The sequence below is a fragment of the Rhamphochromis longiceps genome, linkage group LG12 (genome assembly GCF_057381845.1).
Source record: "Rhamphochromis longiceps isolate RC_006_pf linkage group LG12, R_longiceps_female_GT1.1, whole genome shotgun sequence".
Lineage (NCBI taxonomy): Eukaryota > Metazoa > Chordata > Actinopteri > Cichliformes > Cichlidae > Rhamphochromis > Rhamphochromis longiceps.
The window spans coordinates 8,532,814-8,546,617 of record NC_140568.1 but is presented as its reverse complement, the minus strand read 5'-3'; the positions used below and the strand labels follow the sequence as shown (position 1 = coordinate 8,546,617).

At 42.0% G+C, this 13,804-nt stretch overlaps 2 protein-coding genes across 3 annotated transcripts in view; both read left to right on the top strand.

Annotated features, from left to right (window-relative positions):
- Window positions 1–516: 516 nt before the first annotated feature.
- LOC146656834 (annexin A1-like) lies at window positions 517–5,672 on the top strand. Its single transcript, XM_085424608.1, has 12 exons — window positions 517–595; window positions 1,219–1,295; window positions 1,990–2,080; window positions 2,325–2,419; window positions 2,525–2,638; window positions 2,890–2,980; window positions 3,092–3,171; window positions 3,590–3,734; window positions 3,830–3,925; window positions 4,035–4,093; window positions 4,898–5,020; window positions 5,163–5,672. Exons 2-12 carry the CDS (start codon window positions 1,236–1,238, stop codon window positions 5,220–5,222), a joined length of 1,014 nt encoding a protein of 337 aa, XP_085280734.1. The 5' UTR covers window positions 517–595; window positions 1,219–1,235; the 3' UTR covers window positions 5,223–5,672.
- A 1,508-nt stretch (window positions 5,673–7,180) lies between these two features.
- slc33a2 (solute carrier family 33 member 2) overlaps window positions 7,181–13,804 on the top strand; it is a 29,526-nt gene continuing 22,902 nt past the window's right edge. The window contains exons 1-2 of one of the 2 annotated variants that reach the window (XM_085424607.1): window positions 7,181–7,286; window positions 7,782–8,606. In XM_085424607.1, the coding sequence (XP_085280733.1) occupies window positions 7,907–8,606 (700 nt within the window). In that variant the 5' untranslated portion in view covers window positions 7,181–7,286; window positions 7,782–7,906. Of the gene's footprint in view, window positions 7,322–7,781; window positions 8,607–13,804 lie in introns of both variants that reach the window. The other variant, XM_085424606.1, reaches the window with a different exon arrangement.

Below are 13,804 nucleotides of genomic sequence, written 5' to 3'. Positions count from 1 at the left end.
AGGCCGGTCCATGAAAATATTGTCGGCCATAAACCGGTCAAAAAAGGTTGGGGACCGCTGGTCTAGGGTGTATTTCTGGGTTTTCGCACAGCCCGAGATTCAAATTATAATTATAATGGGCTTGGATTTACAACATTATGAATGAAATTTGCTCTATTTTTTATTTTGCGGGTTGGTGCTCCAGCCAGCCAGAGAGTCCCCTGCCGCCCAGCCTTCTCCTCCCTGTGCCGCAAGCAGCAACCCAACCCTGAACACACCACTCCCAGATGTCCTACATGTCCACGAGATCACAATTTTTATTAACATTTTTTATACCTGGCACGTGATCGGCAGATGTTTTCAAGTAAGCAACGGGACTGTTTTAAATCTGCAGGAGGATCTGTTGCCAGCTCTCTACTGAATCCGGATGTTGCGTTTAGATTGCAGCTGCCGAGGGCACACAGCAGAGATTCAGCCCAATGGTAGCCGCGGAGGGCGGCGTGGGCTGGACCCGTCACTAGGAGTGGTTTGTGCTCGAGTATAAATACACGCTTTCTGTCACTACAACGCCCCTGGAAACTCGGTGAGACAAACTTCTTCTCTTTAAGGCAACACGGTAAGTCTTTTGACTCCCAGGAAATCTTTGGCGTTGTAGATTCTGAACTCAGCTGAGTTTGGAGCGAGATTTGATGGCTTTTGGTTTCCTCTCCCCGATGAGATCTAAAGTTGCAGCAAGGTATATTGATTGGTGCAACTTACGAGGCGGAGGGGAGTGTGAGGTTAACGTTTGTCTTGACGTGCTCGGCTGTCCCAACTACGTAGAGAAGTCAAATTCTATCATAAAATCAATCGATATAAATAGATATGTTCTATCCCACATTATAATGTATGTCCGTATCAGAGATGAGAGTGGGTGTGGCCAGGGTGTTTGCTACAGATGCTTGTCATTATAGAAAACTGCTTATTGTAAATCAGAGTAGATATCTGGACTTGCACTTGACCTCTCCAACAGCAGATAAAAGAAACCCCTTTTTTTTTTTTTTTTTTTTTTTTAGTTTAATGCTTTAGAACTTAGAAGATTGCCAAAAGAGTCACTACTTTGAGCAACATTTACAAAAAACTTTATTTTTAGATGCTCAACTGTTTCTCACAAGGAGAAACAAAACTTTAAATGCTATGATAAATGTTCATATTTGGATCAAACACTGCTGACTTTCTCCTTCTCCTCCTCTCTTACAGACAGACCACTCCCCACCATGTCTTTCATCCAGGCCTTCTTGGAGCAGAGCGTTTACTTGGGCATGCCCGATGATTCAGTACGTAACACTGTGGTTCCAGTTGCTAAGGCCAAACACCCTGTTTTTCTTTTTTTCCCCGTCTCTTCCTGTGGTATGCTAGGGTGGAAAAACTGATCTGGCAGTACAGCAGAGTAGAAAATCGCTGCGTAGGAGGTGTCGATATAAAAAGATTGAATGAGTTTAGATGTTGAAGAGAGGAAGGAAATTAACTAAAAAAAAATGGTGGTAGATTAATTATAGAAACATCATTAAAGTAAAAAGGGGCCTGAACTGTAAAGATTATATGCACAGAGAATGATAACCAGAGAGAGTTTTGGGAATGTATGAGTCACTGAAGCTGGAATTTGAGCTCCTCCCTTTATAAACTCTGCAAACAGAACAAAATGGTACTTCTCCTTTCACCGATTTCTTAAAGTAAGTTTAGAAAAAGTTGCACAAGTTGTAGGATAACAGTTTGGACTCTTTCATTGTTCACTTCAGTCCAAACAGGGCATCTGCCAACATTTTAAAAGCTTTGTGTTGACATCTGAAATAATAAGGGAGGAACCGTAGGGGCTCCTTTTTTTCTGCCTTAATTTCAAGGATACAGTCACTGGGTTTCAACACTTTTGTAGTTAAAACATTTGAAAAATGCACCCCTGTATCCCACCTTGTACATTCCTCTAAACTGCAGACAAGTATTTACCAAACACAATAATCTGGCACGTTTCAGGCTTTAAAGAATGAAGGAACGGTGAAGCCAGCGCTCAATTTCAACCCTAGTGGAGATGCAGCAGTCTTGGACAAGGCCATCAAGACAAAAGGTGAAGCTGAAATGCATGAGGGACGCTTTGGAGCGTGTGCGAGCATGCTTTGGTGTTGCAATGTGTATCTAAGTGTTAAGTACAGACTTTCTTGTCTTCCTTGTCAAGAATCTTAACACCCTCTGCTGGCCATCATATGTGATTACATTCTGTTCTCTGTGGGATCACACACACCAAACAATGAATGCTGAACAGTCATACTGCTGCAGAATGACAGGAATGCTTGTTTTACTCGCTTGTGCAGGTGTGGATGAGAACACCATTATTGAAATTCTGGTCAAAAGGAGCAACGAGCAGAGGCAGCAGATCAAAGAGGCTTACCAGAAGGCCAACGGCAAGGTAATGACAATTAGACAAACACGATCGGAGCAAGAAGTTCCAAAACTGACAGGAAACATTACTTCCTCTGGATCATACATTTAATCATCCGTTGATACCTCATAGCCTCTGGACACAGCCCTGAAAAATGCTCTGAAGGGAGATCTGGAGGAAGTCGTGTTGGCTCTGTTGAAAACTCCTGCCCAGTATGATGCCCAGCAGCTAAAACTGGCAATGAAGGTACACAAACACACATTACTAAGATGAGCACATTGACAGAAAAAGCTATTAGAGTACTTGACTACATTTGTGTAAATGCTTTCTCTGGTATCACCATGATCTCTTATTGTTGGCACATGATGATATCCACCCACTTAAACATATTAATCCTTTGTTTTTCTAAAGGGAGGTGGCTAAAAGGTGTTTAACTGGTTTTGTGAAGCATTAAGAGACTTTGTCTCAATCCTTCTATCTGTGCATCTCTGCCTCAGGGTCTGGGAACAGACGAGGACACTCTGATTGAGATTTTAGCTTCCCGAACCAACAGGCAGATCGTAGACCTAAAGAAAGTCTACAAGGAAGGTTTGTGCCAAAGTTCAAGCAACAATCTTCAGTTTCCAGAAGCTAAAATTTGAACAACGACACAAGTGTCAGTGGGAAAACTAATTCCACTTTTGCGATTACTTTGCCAAGAATACAAGAAAGAGCTGGAAGAGGACATCAAGTCTGACACTAGTGGAGACTTCAGGACGGCCCTCATTGCACTCTGCAAGGTACTTGAGTGTGTTTTATTTACTGATCTGTTGCAGGATCTCAAAATCATTTATTCTGTCATAGCACCAGGATGCTCTAAGTTCTGAAACAACATAAGACTCCCCACTGAAGCTGGAACACTGAGCTGATTATAAAAAGCAAACTTACTCCCTAGACATGCACACATACAGTCACGTGTACTCTCATTTGGATATCTTACAAACTCAGTTCACATTTTAAAGTTGAAAGCCACATTTTAATTAAATTTTGAGAAATGTGAAGCTTTCTTGGTGAATTCAGTGGCATTAAATAGAACATTGTTTGTGCTTATTGTGCTTTTTCAGCTTTCCAACTCTTAAAAATATCTATGATTTATTAAATTAGCTAATTAGCTAGTTTGATTCCATCAGTACACCAATCTGTTTCTTCATATCGCAGGCTGCCAGGACTGAAGGAGTTTGCGAGCAGCTGGTTGACAGTGATGCCAGGGCTCTGTATGAGGCGGGAGAGGCCAGGAAGGGCACGAACTGCGCTGTCTTTATCGACATCCTAACCAGCAGGAGTGCCATTCATCTCCGTCAAGGTCTGTTTGATGCACCGTTAAGTATATATATTTTTTAAGTCTTATCTTTAACATCTCCTTCTTAGGAATAGCACCTAATCTGTATTCTATTTCAGTGTTTGATAGGTACAAAAAGTACAGCAAAGTGGATGTGGCCAAAGCCCTTGACCTCGAACTGAAGGGAGATATTGAGAATTGCCTCACAGCAGTTGGTAAAGTCAAACCTCTGTTTACGAAACCTCTAAACTCTATTACTTTAGCATTAAATCAGTATATTCTGGATGGACTGGATTAAAACTTTAAAAAAATATATATTCACAGTGAAGTGTGCTGGAAGCAGAACTGCCTTCTTTGCAGAGAAACTCTACTTGTCCATGAAGGTACAGTATATGTGCTGCTACAGGAACAACTGAATATTACAGGGAAAATAATTCACAAGTGGCTTAATGTAGAAGTACTCCTTAATTTGGATGATGCCAATTGCCATTTGAAAAAACTGATTGGCTGTCAATGTGGCTCAGGTTTTAGAGCCAGTTGTCTGCTATTTAGTAGGTTGGATGTTCAGTCCCCAGTTTCTGCATCTATATATTGACGTGTCCTTGGGCAAGCTGTTGGTGAACAATGCTGGGCTGCTTTGGATCAGAATTTGCTAACTTTGGCTAATTCACATAAATGATCTAATCTGCTAAGTCACATAAATAATAAACCACTCAGTCAGTGTCGGAAATAGGCTCCCATGAACTGGAGAAGTGTCCCAGCATGAGAAACTTGAGCCATGGACAAAGGAGTCTTCATGCATTTAATACATTTATCACTGGGTGAATGTCTGAACATAGTAGCATCATAATGCTGAAAAAGGGTATTCCTTTGCCCACTGGAGCTCCTTTTGACATGTTTGATCTGTTTTTACTAAACAAGATAACTAGGTGGATGGTTTTTAAGTTACAAACTGACTTTCATTTAGTCAGTTGCATAGATATAGAGAGTAAATCCCCTATAATTTGTCCAGTTCTTGAAGTTCTGTAGCAAAACAGCTCTTCGCTAAATAGAAATAATAGTCAAATCTAAAACCTTTTACTTTTAAAAATTCCCATTAATCTCATATTTCTGTTATCTTTTCCACATATAATCAATGGTATGTTATAATATAAATGTTTCATGACTGGCTCTTTTCTGCCCTTCAGGGTAAAGGTACCCGCAAGCCTATCTTGACCCGCATCATGGTGAGCCGCTCTGAAATTGACATGAAGCGGATCAAGGAAGACTACAAGAAGAATTATGGCAAAACACTCTACCAGGACATTCTGGTGAGCAAACATCTAAAAGTTAAACCCATTCCAGATGTTCAGTTTTGAATGGATTGTGCATATGACGGTACAAAAATGTCAAAAGAAAACATGTAAAGATTTATGGATTTAAAAAAACAAACTTGTATTTTTCCCCATTTAGGATGACACCGCAGATGATTACGAGAAGATTCTGCTCGCTCTCTGTGGGGGTGAAAACTAACAGCCTATCGCTGGGATCAAAGCTCATACAGCAGAATATCCATGCCAGTGTACAACTGTGGAAAATCGCCTGTTATCTCTTAAATACATAATGTGCCTTTTGTGCTTGTGGAGACCTGACAAGACTGTCTTTCTTTGCAAGACGTCATGATAGTTAGATGATATTGGCAATGAGCGAATACTAACCTGGAGTTGGCAGAGCAGATAGGCCGTTTCCTTTCTGAGAAATCCTTTTTATTTCAGCGCAGATCTCATAGCATTATGCCAGAAGATCTATGTTCTAGACAGACTTTGCTTGCACTTACTAGGTTCTATAACTAAAGTCCAAAGAGAAGCTGATGTGATCACAGTGCAGCTCATGTATCCAGATCACCACATGCCAATAGCTTAATGTTACCATTGCTCTTGAAGGAGATTTGATGTTCTGCAAATAAAAGCTTTTTTTACTGAAGTGGTCTTGATTATTTATAAATTCATACAACACATATCAGACATGAGAACAAATAAGTGGTCAAGGTTTACATGCATACATTATGGGTGTGAATGTCTTTGAATTGTTATGTTTCCAGGGTGGAAGGAGTTGTGCTGAAGGTTCTACAATGTCTTTAACTGGACAAAGCCAAGGCCTATTGACTTGATCGTGATTGACAACTAGTAGTTTACGTTTGCCAGCATAAACCAGATTTGTTAGAGCTATTTCTAAAGGGGGGGGAAACCCTGATAATTTATCATTTGTTATGAAAATTATACATAAGTACAAGTTATTTGGATATATCAACACTTTACCAAGGTCTGGAAGAAGACCCAAACTGTCACCCACAGATGACAGGAAATTGGTTAGGATGTTTAGGAACCACCAAGGGTCAAGCTTGTCATGAAATGGAAACTGCTGGAATGCCAGCGTCACACTCCTAAGTGAAGTGAGTTTTACATCACCATGAACTACAAGGGTGCCCACCAAAACAACAACCCTTGTTCCAGAATTGACAACCTCGAATGAAATTTGCAGCTTCCCACACGGACGAGCCAAATGTCTTTTGGAGATGTTTTATGATTGGATGAGAAATGAGCTTTCAGGCCATAATTACAAGATATCTGTTTGGAGGAGTAAATGTGAGGATTTCAAACCTAAGAGCATGATGGTGGTGGTGGCATCATGCTCTGTTCTAAGTCATTAAATATGTATTCTGTGCAATAAATCCACTTTGTAAAAAGAAAAGTTCAAAGAAATTATTAAAATTTTCATCTAATCTAAAAATTTCACCTAATCTAAAAAACCCCCCCCCCAAAAAACCCAGCCAAGGGATTAATAAAGTTTCATCTAAAAGCCCAAATTACCATGACATACATTTCCATGACATTTTATATGATGTTGCCAAATATTTACACATTGGTAGTATGAGTACAATATGAATACATTTTAAATGAGTCTCTTAAGTCCATATAACGTGTTTTCCCATCATGTGCTATATAGAAATGCTGGTGTTGATTTGAAAACCGAGCCAGATGCAGAAAGCGTGTTCAGCCGTTATGTGATTACTAGATGGGTAGTAATGAAAATATCTTGCGTGGTAATTGTAAAAAAATTTAAAAAAAATAAAAATAAAAATATTTAACCTCCTAAGACCCGAACTCTTGCATGGCATGCATTTTTTATTTTTCTTTGATATTTGGGCATATTGGGGCCCGATGAATGTAAAAACAAAGAATTACCAGATTTTTTTTTTTTACCTTATTTTTGTTTTTATGAAAAATAAGAGCCACATATGAGGATATTAGTTTAAAATTTTGATAGAACAGTAGCAGTATAATGTCCTCGTAAGTGGATATCAGGCCCTTGTAGAGCAGAATTGAGTATTTTGGTCTAAATAACCCACATATGTGGACGCCAGGTCCTAGGAGGTTAAAAGCCGGTATATATCATTTCACGTCAAAAAAAAAAAACAAGTTTAAATGATGGAAGAAACTATTCTTGGTTTAGCATCGCAGAAAGGGGGATTGTTTGGCCAGAATCTGGCAACCTCAAAGCTCATCCCGACTGAAAACAAGCGGAGCACCCTCTCCGGTTAGCTGGCACAGAGCTAACTAACTTTCCTTTAAGTATGCTTTAAGATTTTGCTTAGAACAGACGCTGATATTTTTCTAGTTACTTCCGGGTCAAAATAAAATTCCAAAAATAATACTGGACTTCTGATGAAATATGTTTTAAGCTAATCGCTTGAGTACGTTTAGCTTGAGAGCAAGCTAGCTTGCTAACGGTAGCCAGGCAACAAACTTAAATTGTGCACCTGTAGTGAAATGTAAACGATGCAAAGTCGTGTTTGAGTTGTGATGCAGGGTAAACGATGAACCAGATGCAATGACAACAGTACTGAACATGATTAGCACGAGTCATTGACTTTGAGGGGGCTCTCGTTAGCTGGGGCAACGTTGCTGGTAACTGAGCTGGGCAGAGAAGCAATAAAGCAGCAGTGAAGACCCAGCCTTTTAAGGCTGCCTGTATGAGCTGTGGACGTTCACTGTAACAACCTTTAATTTCACACTCTGTCTTTTATTTCAGGCCTGCGCACCTGGAACAACCAGTCCATTTGAGGGAGTCCCCTTTAATCAAAACAATGACGATGACCTGACCAATGGACCAAGCCAGTGTCTGCTCTACCACAGGGTCACGTTTGGGGATAGATCATGAATGACAAACTAGTGTTCTTGGGCCTGCTGTACTTTGTCCAGGGCATTCCCTATGGTCTCCAGTCATCGTTGCTTCCTGTATACCTGCGAGGAGCTGGGCACTCTCTCACACGCATCGGTTTTACCAAGATCCTTTACTTCCCCTGGGTACTCAAAGTCCTCTGGGCGCCTTTGGTGGACCGAGTTGGTACTAAGCGTCGCTGGCTGGTGGGAACAGTCTCTGGCCTTGCTCTAACATGCCTCTCCAGTGCTGCCCTGGCCCCAGAGGCACATATTTGGGGTGTAGCTGGAACCCTGCTGGCAATGAACACCTTGGCCTCTGTTCAGGACATTGCTGTAGATGGAGCTGCAGTGGGGTTGTTAAAAGGACGTGGGGAGCTGGGCCTTGGGAACACAGCACAAGTTGTAGGGTATAAAGCTGGGTCAGTGTTTGCCGGAGGTGGGCTGCTAGCTGTGATTGACGTGGCTGGATGGAGCTGGATGTTTATGCTGCTGACATTTGTGTATGCTGGTGTAGCCCTGTTTGTGTGGGGGGCCCCTGTGTTGGATGATGAGACTGTGAGGGGCCAGCAGGCAGACGGCAGCAAAAAGGGAGGGCAGGGAGCAGATGCTGTACGGCCGTGGAGGGTGTGGAGGAAGCTGCTGGCAGTGCCTGGCACACCTTGGACAGTTCTCTATGTGCTAACATACAAATTGGGTAAGTCTGATTATTATTCAAGCACTGGTTTAAGTTTAGGTAAAGTGATCTGTTGTGATAAATGTTCGCTTATTTTCCAGAAGGGCAATAATGCTCAGTATTTATTGTCAATGTAGTTATAGATTTGTTTTTTAATTGTTCTCTCATAGTGTATGGTTTTTTTTTTCTTTTTAAAGCAGAATTTTCCTTTTTTGATATTTTCACTTATACACTTAACTGGCCACTTTATTAGGAATGCCTTGCTAGTACGGCTGCCACAAGCGATTATTTTGATAGTCGACTAGTCACCGATTATTTTTGCAATTAGTCGACTAATCAGATCATGCATCCATTGAACGTAAAACATACAGCTTATTGCACCAGCATGCATCTGCTCTTATATAAATATCATTAGCTTACAGGGCTCTAGACTAACTTTTTGCCATGGGCGTACCGGTACGCCTAACTTTTTAAAGTTAGGCGTACACAAATTTTATAATAATTTATATAATATAATGTGTTTTTCTGGATACACTGTGCTTTTTCAGCATTCAAAGATTGATGACACCGTGTCAGAGCACTGGCTATGAATTTCAGAAGGATCAGGCCTTAACTTAACAGAGAAGTTAGCAATAGTTCTTTTCCTATTACAGCTACATCCACTTCTGTCGTGCCTAGGCTGCTCACTAGGGCTGGGTATCATCACTGATTTCTATAATCCATTCGATTCTGGTTTTCAAAGTCCCGATTCGATTCAACTTAGCCCCAGACAGTCAGAAATATTATAATTCTGATCATTTATCAGTACTGACTTCATCAGAATTGTGAACATCACAGCAGATGCCTTTGTGTGAAAGTAACTGAGAATAAAACACAGAAAAACATGAAGGAGATTTTCCTGGTCTGGCTTTTTATAGCAGATAACCTTAAAAATATTCTACAATGTTCTGCATATAAAGTTTAAATTTCTTCAGTATTGAACAACAGAAAAAATAGGCTTTCTTGTCCGAGGTCATTTAAGTGAAAAAAAGAAAAGAAAAAGACAGCAGCCGACAGCGCTGTAAACAACGGTAGACTGGTGGGTAATAAGCGAATGAATAATACAGAAAACAGAGATTGGAGACGGGAAACTGTTCTTGAAGTACAGAGAGAGAGAGAGAGAGAGCTAGCTGTGCATGGAGTGTGATTTTAATAGTCGTGGAAGCAAAACAGCAAAATTCATGACGACATTGATCAGCGTGTCCGTCTACGGGCTGCCCGAGAAAGACAAAGTTGATTCTGATGAGTCGGTCCGCTCTGTGTTTACGTCTTTGTGTGGAATCCGTGTACCTGCTCTCATTTGCTGTTTGGTTGTTGTTGAAATGGTTTTGTGAGCTTTAATCTGAGAATCTGGCATTTCTGGCCAAACACAGTTATATTTAAAAGTCTATTCAGGATTTAATGAATTGATATCGCTTTATTCAAGCTACTCACCTCCCACTCCCACCTGCACTTTCAACTGGACCACGGCCAATCAGAGAGGTCCCGCCCCTTACTATCTCTGATTGGTTTAGTCCACGATAGGGGCATAATATGTGTCTGTTGTTGACCACAGGGAAGGTTGCAGATTTCTTTATTTTTTTTTGCTACCCGAACAGTTGGTCGCACAGGTGCAACCAAATGGGTTTTTTTAGTCGCACCACTGAAAAATTTGGTCGTATTTGCAACCAAATTGGTCGCACTCTAGAGCCCTGGCTTCCAACTTGAAGTGTTTAAGGTACATGCTAACTAAAAATAAAGACAAGATGATAGTTTATTAAAGTTTAATGAAATCTGTAGATTGTTTCGGTGGAGTTTAATAAACTCAGTCTCGTCTGCTCCTTGCTATCTAAAATATAACAGGACACCGGAGTATATTCTCAAGCATCTCACACTTCTGATAATCAGTTGTCTGCTTGACGTTTATTCAGCTGTGTAAAAACTATAACTTTATTTCTCAGCCAAACCGATTTACTCAGGAACAAATAAAATACTAAAAAAAAAGCCAAACAGTAACATTTTTAAGTTATCTAAGTGACTTATATTACATGTTTAACCTGAGTAGCGAAAGACAGCAGTGGGTTTGAAAACGATTTGCTGGGAGTCCGGTGTTCTCACCGGCTCTAATGAGCCTTGAACCCCGGCTTGGTGCTGTTCCCAAACCAGGTGCAGATGTTTGCCGTCAGGACGCTCTCGATGGTGCAGGAATAGAAGTTCTTGAGCACCTTCAGTGGCAGATGGAAGTCTCTAAGTCTTCTGAGGAAGAAGAGACGCTGACGGGCTTTCTTAACCAGGGTGTTGATGTGACAGGACCATGACAGGTCCTGAGTGATGTGGACACCCAGGTATCGGAAACTGTCCACTCTCTCCACTGGTGTGCCACTGATGATGAGGGGTTTGTAATTCCTCGCCTCCTTATACATGCAGTGCTACCATCTTCTGTTTCAGTCCGTTATTACACTCTTAAATACTACTACTTATTCCTGCGTCTTTTGGGATCTTACAAAGCTTCAAACGACGCGTCGACTATTAAATCAGTCGTCGACGATTTTAATAGTCAACGTAATCGTTACTAGTCGACTAGTCGTGGCAGCCCTACTTGCTAGTATCAAGTTAGACCTGCTTTGGCCTTTTGGAACTGTCTTAATTCTTCATTGATCTGGTTCATTAAGCTGCTGGAAATATTCCTCAGAGATTTTGGACCATATTAACTTAGTAGCATCACACAGTTGCTGCAGATTTGTCAGCTGGACATGCATGATGTGAATCTCCTGTTCTACTACATCCCAAAGGTGCTCTTTTGGACTGTAATCTGGTGACTCTGGAGGGCGCTTGAGTACAAAGAACTCCTTGTCATCTTCAAGAAACCAGTGTACCAAAAAGATGAGTTCACTATGGTCATATGGGTATTGACATAGTCAGTGTCAAGGTATTTTAGCCCAGAGAAGTGCTGCTCATTGGATATTCAAATTCAAATTTCAAATTCAAATTTTATTTGTCACGTACACAGTCATACACAGTACGATATGTAGTGAAATGCTTGGACAACTGCTCGTGACCTAAAGAGAACAAAAAAGGAAAAGGCTATGAATAAGATAGGAAATAAATATGAAAAATTAAAAAGGGTAAATTTAACTAGGAAGGAATAAAATATAAATTAAGGTTAAAAATGAAATAACTGTACAACACAAATTAGAATGAAGGGTAAATTTAACTGGGAAGAATAAGATAAAATATATAAATTAAAGTTGAAAATAAAATAACTGTACAACAAAATACACAATACACAATATAGAACTATATAAGAATGTATGAAGAAATCTAAATATAAATAAATATATACACAATAACAGCAGCTGTACAAGTATTAACCGGAAATGAAGAATATAGTGACCAGTGTTGTGCAAAACCAAAGTCCAGAAAGTCCAGTGTGTGTGTAAGAACTGTATGTGTGGGTCAGTACTGTGTGGTGGTGTGATTGAGAGACCGTATCGCATGCGGGAAGAAGCTCCTCCTCAGTCTCTCTGTGTTGGTCTTCAGGGAGCGGAATCGCTTTCCTGACCTCAACAGAGAGAACAGTCTGTTGTTGGGATGGCTGAGGTCCTTCACGATCTTCCTGGCCTTGGTCCAGCACCGCCTGCTGTAGATTGAGTGCAGGTCAGGGAGCTCGGAGCGGATGGTGCGCTCAGCTGACCGCACAACCCTCTGTAGAGCTCGTCTGTCCTGCATGGTGCTGTTCCCGAACCAGGTTAAGATGTTTCCCGCCAGGATGCTCTCTATGGTGCACGAGTAAAAGTTCCTGAGCACCTTGGAGGGCAGTTGGAAGTCTCTCAAGCGTCTGAGGTGGTAGAGACGCTGTCGGGCCTTTTTCACCACGGTGTTGATGTGACAGGACCATGACAGGTCCTGCGTGATGTGAACTCCGAGGTATTTGAAGCTGTCCACTCTCTCCACTGGGCACTCGTTGATGACGGGGGTCTGGTAGTTCCTCTCCTGCTTAGTGCTGAAGTCCACTATCAGCTCCTTTGTCTTACTGACGTTTAGAAGGAGGTTGTTCCTCTGGCACCAGTTCTCCAGATTCCTAATCTCCTTCAGGTAGGCCGTCTCGTTGTTATCAGAGATCAGGCCCACCACGACGGTGTCGTCAGCAAACTTGATGATGGTGGTGGAGCTGGTAGTGGCCACACAGTCATATGTGTACAAAGAGTACAGCAGGGGGCTCAGAACACACCCCTGGGGGGCTCCAGTGCTGAGAGTGGTGGAGGCTGAGACATGTCCGCCCATCCTTACTGCCTGTGGTCTGCCAGTTAGGAAGTTGGAGATCCACTGACACATAGATGAGCTGAGTCCCAGATGCTCCAGCTTGGTGGTGAGTGTGGAGGGAATTATGGTGTTAAATGCAGAGCTGTAGTCTATGAAGAGCATTTTAACATAATTCCCCCTTCTAGTGTCCAAGTGAGTGAGTGATGTGTGGAGGAGATGAGAGATGGCATCGTCTGTGGAACGATTTGGACGGTAAGCGAACTGTAGTGGGTCCAGTGTGTCTGGTAGTGAAGAAATGATGAAGTCTCTGACCAGGCGTTCAAAGCACTTCATCACTACTGAGGTGAGGGCTACAGGGCGATAGTCATTGAGAGAAGCAGGGTGGGGTTTCTTCGGGACAGGAACAATGATGGACTCTTTGAAGCATGTGGGGATCACCGACTGAGATAAAGAGATGTTGAATATCTCAGTGAACACAGGAGCTAGCTGGTATGCGCAGTCTCTTAGGATACGACCTGGGATGCCGTCTGGTCCTGCTGCTTTCCTGGTGTTCACTCTCTTGAAGGCTCTCCTTACTTCATGCTCGGAGATGACGAGCACGTTTCCGGTGCTGGCAGTATCTTCCTGTCTGCAGCCGTTAGCGCCGCTAACACTAGCATTGTTGGAGACCTTAGCTGCAGCCTCGAAGCGAGCATAGAAAGTGTTCAGCTCGTCTGCCAGAGTCACGGCCGCGTTCGTCATACCGGTTGTTGGTGCTTTATAGTCCGTTATTGTCCTTAGTCCCCGCCACAGGCTCCTAGAGTCACTCTGTTGGAGTTGTGACTCTAGTTTCCTCCCGTAGCGCTGCTTCGCCTCTTTCACCGCCCTCCGCACGTTATATGACGCGGCTTTGTACGGGTCCATGTCCCCCGTCATGAGTCCCGTGTTGTAGGCAGCGG